Source organism: Eimeria tenella, genomic scaffold, assembly GCF_000499545.2.
Source record: "Eimeria tenella Houghton genomic scaffold, Eth_scaff3834, whole genome shotgun sequence".
Lineage (NCBI taxonomy): Eukaryota > Apicomplexa > Conoidasida > Eucoccidiorida > Eimeriidae > Eimeria > Eimeria tenella.
Window position 1 is genome coordinate 1 of NW_013544757.1, and position 1,637 is coordinate 1,637.

Sequence of the window (1,637 nt, forward strand, 5' to 3'; positions counted from 1 at the left end):
ACTCGGCTGGTTCGCCCGCCAAGACGCGGGCTCTTTGGCAGCAAAACTCGACAGCAGTTTGGCAGACTTGCGCGAGGGGATCGGCATGAAGTTTGTGGCGATCCCGTACAACTTGCTGCTGGTTGTGGGGTCTCTTGCTGTTGCACTTGCAACATCTTGGCAAGTGACTCTGTGTGCTGCAGCAGGTTTGCTGCCAGCTGTGGCTTTCGGGGCGCTTCTCGCGGGGGCCCTGCGCCGCGCTGCTGCTGCTGCTGCTGCTGCTCTCGAAGCTGCGGGTGCCGTTGCTGCAGAGACCCTGGGGGCCCCCCGCACCGTTGCTGCCTTCGGCCAGGAGGGGGCCTCCAGGGCCCGCTACGAGCAGCACATAGCAGCAGCAGAAGCTGCTGCTGCTCGCGGGGGCCTCTTTTCTGGACTAGGAATGGCTGGACTTATTTCTTCGGTCTTCGCCATGTTTGCCCTCGTCTTTTACCTCAGCGGAAGAAAAGTTGCTGCCGGCTGGGAGCAGCTGCTGCAGCAGCAGCAGCACCTACAGCAGCTGCAGCAGCTCGACCCCCCCTTGCCCCCGGGGGCCCCCAATGCGCCCTGGGGGGCCCCCGGGGGGGCCCCCGGGGGGGCCCCCTGGGGGGCCCCCGGGGGGGCCCCCCTGCTGCGGCCAGAGTTTCAGGGGGGCGCGGCGTTCGTGATATCTGTGTGTCTGCTGATGGCTGCGTTCAGCTTGGGGAATGTGTTGGAAAGTGTGGGGTTGTTCCTGAAGGCGGGCGCAGCAGCGAAGAGTTTGGGAGAAGTTGGAAAAGAAGTTTCGGAAATAAATCCTTTCGAAGACAAAGGAGACAAACTCGTGTCTCTCGACGGAGACATTTGCTTCCGCAGGGTCTCCTTCGCCTACCCCACGCGCAGGGGGGCCCCCGTCTTCAAGGACTTCTCCCTCACCATTCCCCGCGGCCGCGCTGTGGGCCTCGTGGGGCCCTCCGGCGCCGGCAAGTCCACTTTGCTGCAGCTGCTGCAGCGCCTCTACGACCCCGACTCCGGCTCCGTCTCCGTCGCAGGCAGGTCCGCCTCCGGGGGCCCCAAGCTGCGCGCAACGGGGCCCCAGGGGCCCCCGGGGCCCCCAAACGCGGCCCCCAGGGGCCCCGGGGGGCCCCACGGGGCCCCAAACGCGGCCTCGAGGGGCCCCAGGGGGGCTCCACAGGGGTGCTCGGGGCAGAAGGGGCACACACGGGGGTTCGCAGGGGCCCCAGAGGGGCCCCAGAGGGGCCCCAGAGGGGCTCCAGAGGGGACCCAGAGGGGCCCCAGAGGGGCCCCAGAGGGAACCCAGAGGGGACCCGGAGGGGACTCAGACGGGGAAGCCAGGGGGGCATTAAGGGACACAGGGGGGCCCCAAAGCGTGAGGGGGTATAAAGGGGCGCAAAAGGGGGACCCAGAGGGGGCTTAAAGGGTCACAAAGGGGGGCCTAAAGGGGCCCCAAAGGGGCCCCCAGGAAGTGCCAGAGGGGCCCTGAAGGAGCCCCAAAGGGGTCCCACAGGGGCCCCAAAGGGGACCCACAGGGGCCCCAAAGGGGCCCTAAAAGGGTACAGAGGAAGCTCCAAAAAGGGCCTCAAAGGGGCCCCAAAGGGGCCCCCAAGGGGCCCCGAAGGAAC

The 1,637-nt window shown here is 67.6% G+C and overlaps 1 protein-coding gene across 1 annotated transcript; it reads left to right on the plus strand.

The window, feature by feature from the left end:
• Window positions 1-85: 85 nt before the first annotated feature.
• Window positions 86-1,432, plus strand: ETH_00039335 (ABC transporter B family protein, related; the record flags this gene model as incomplete). Its single annotated transcript, XM_013379710.1, has 1 exon — window positions 86-1,432. The coding sequence occupies one exon, from the start codon at window positions 86-88 to the stop codon at window positions 1,430-1,432; it is 1,347 nt and encodes a 448-aa protein (XP_013235164.1).
• Between the last annotated feature and the right edge of the window lie 205 nt (window positions 1,433-1,637).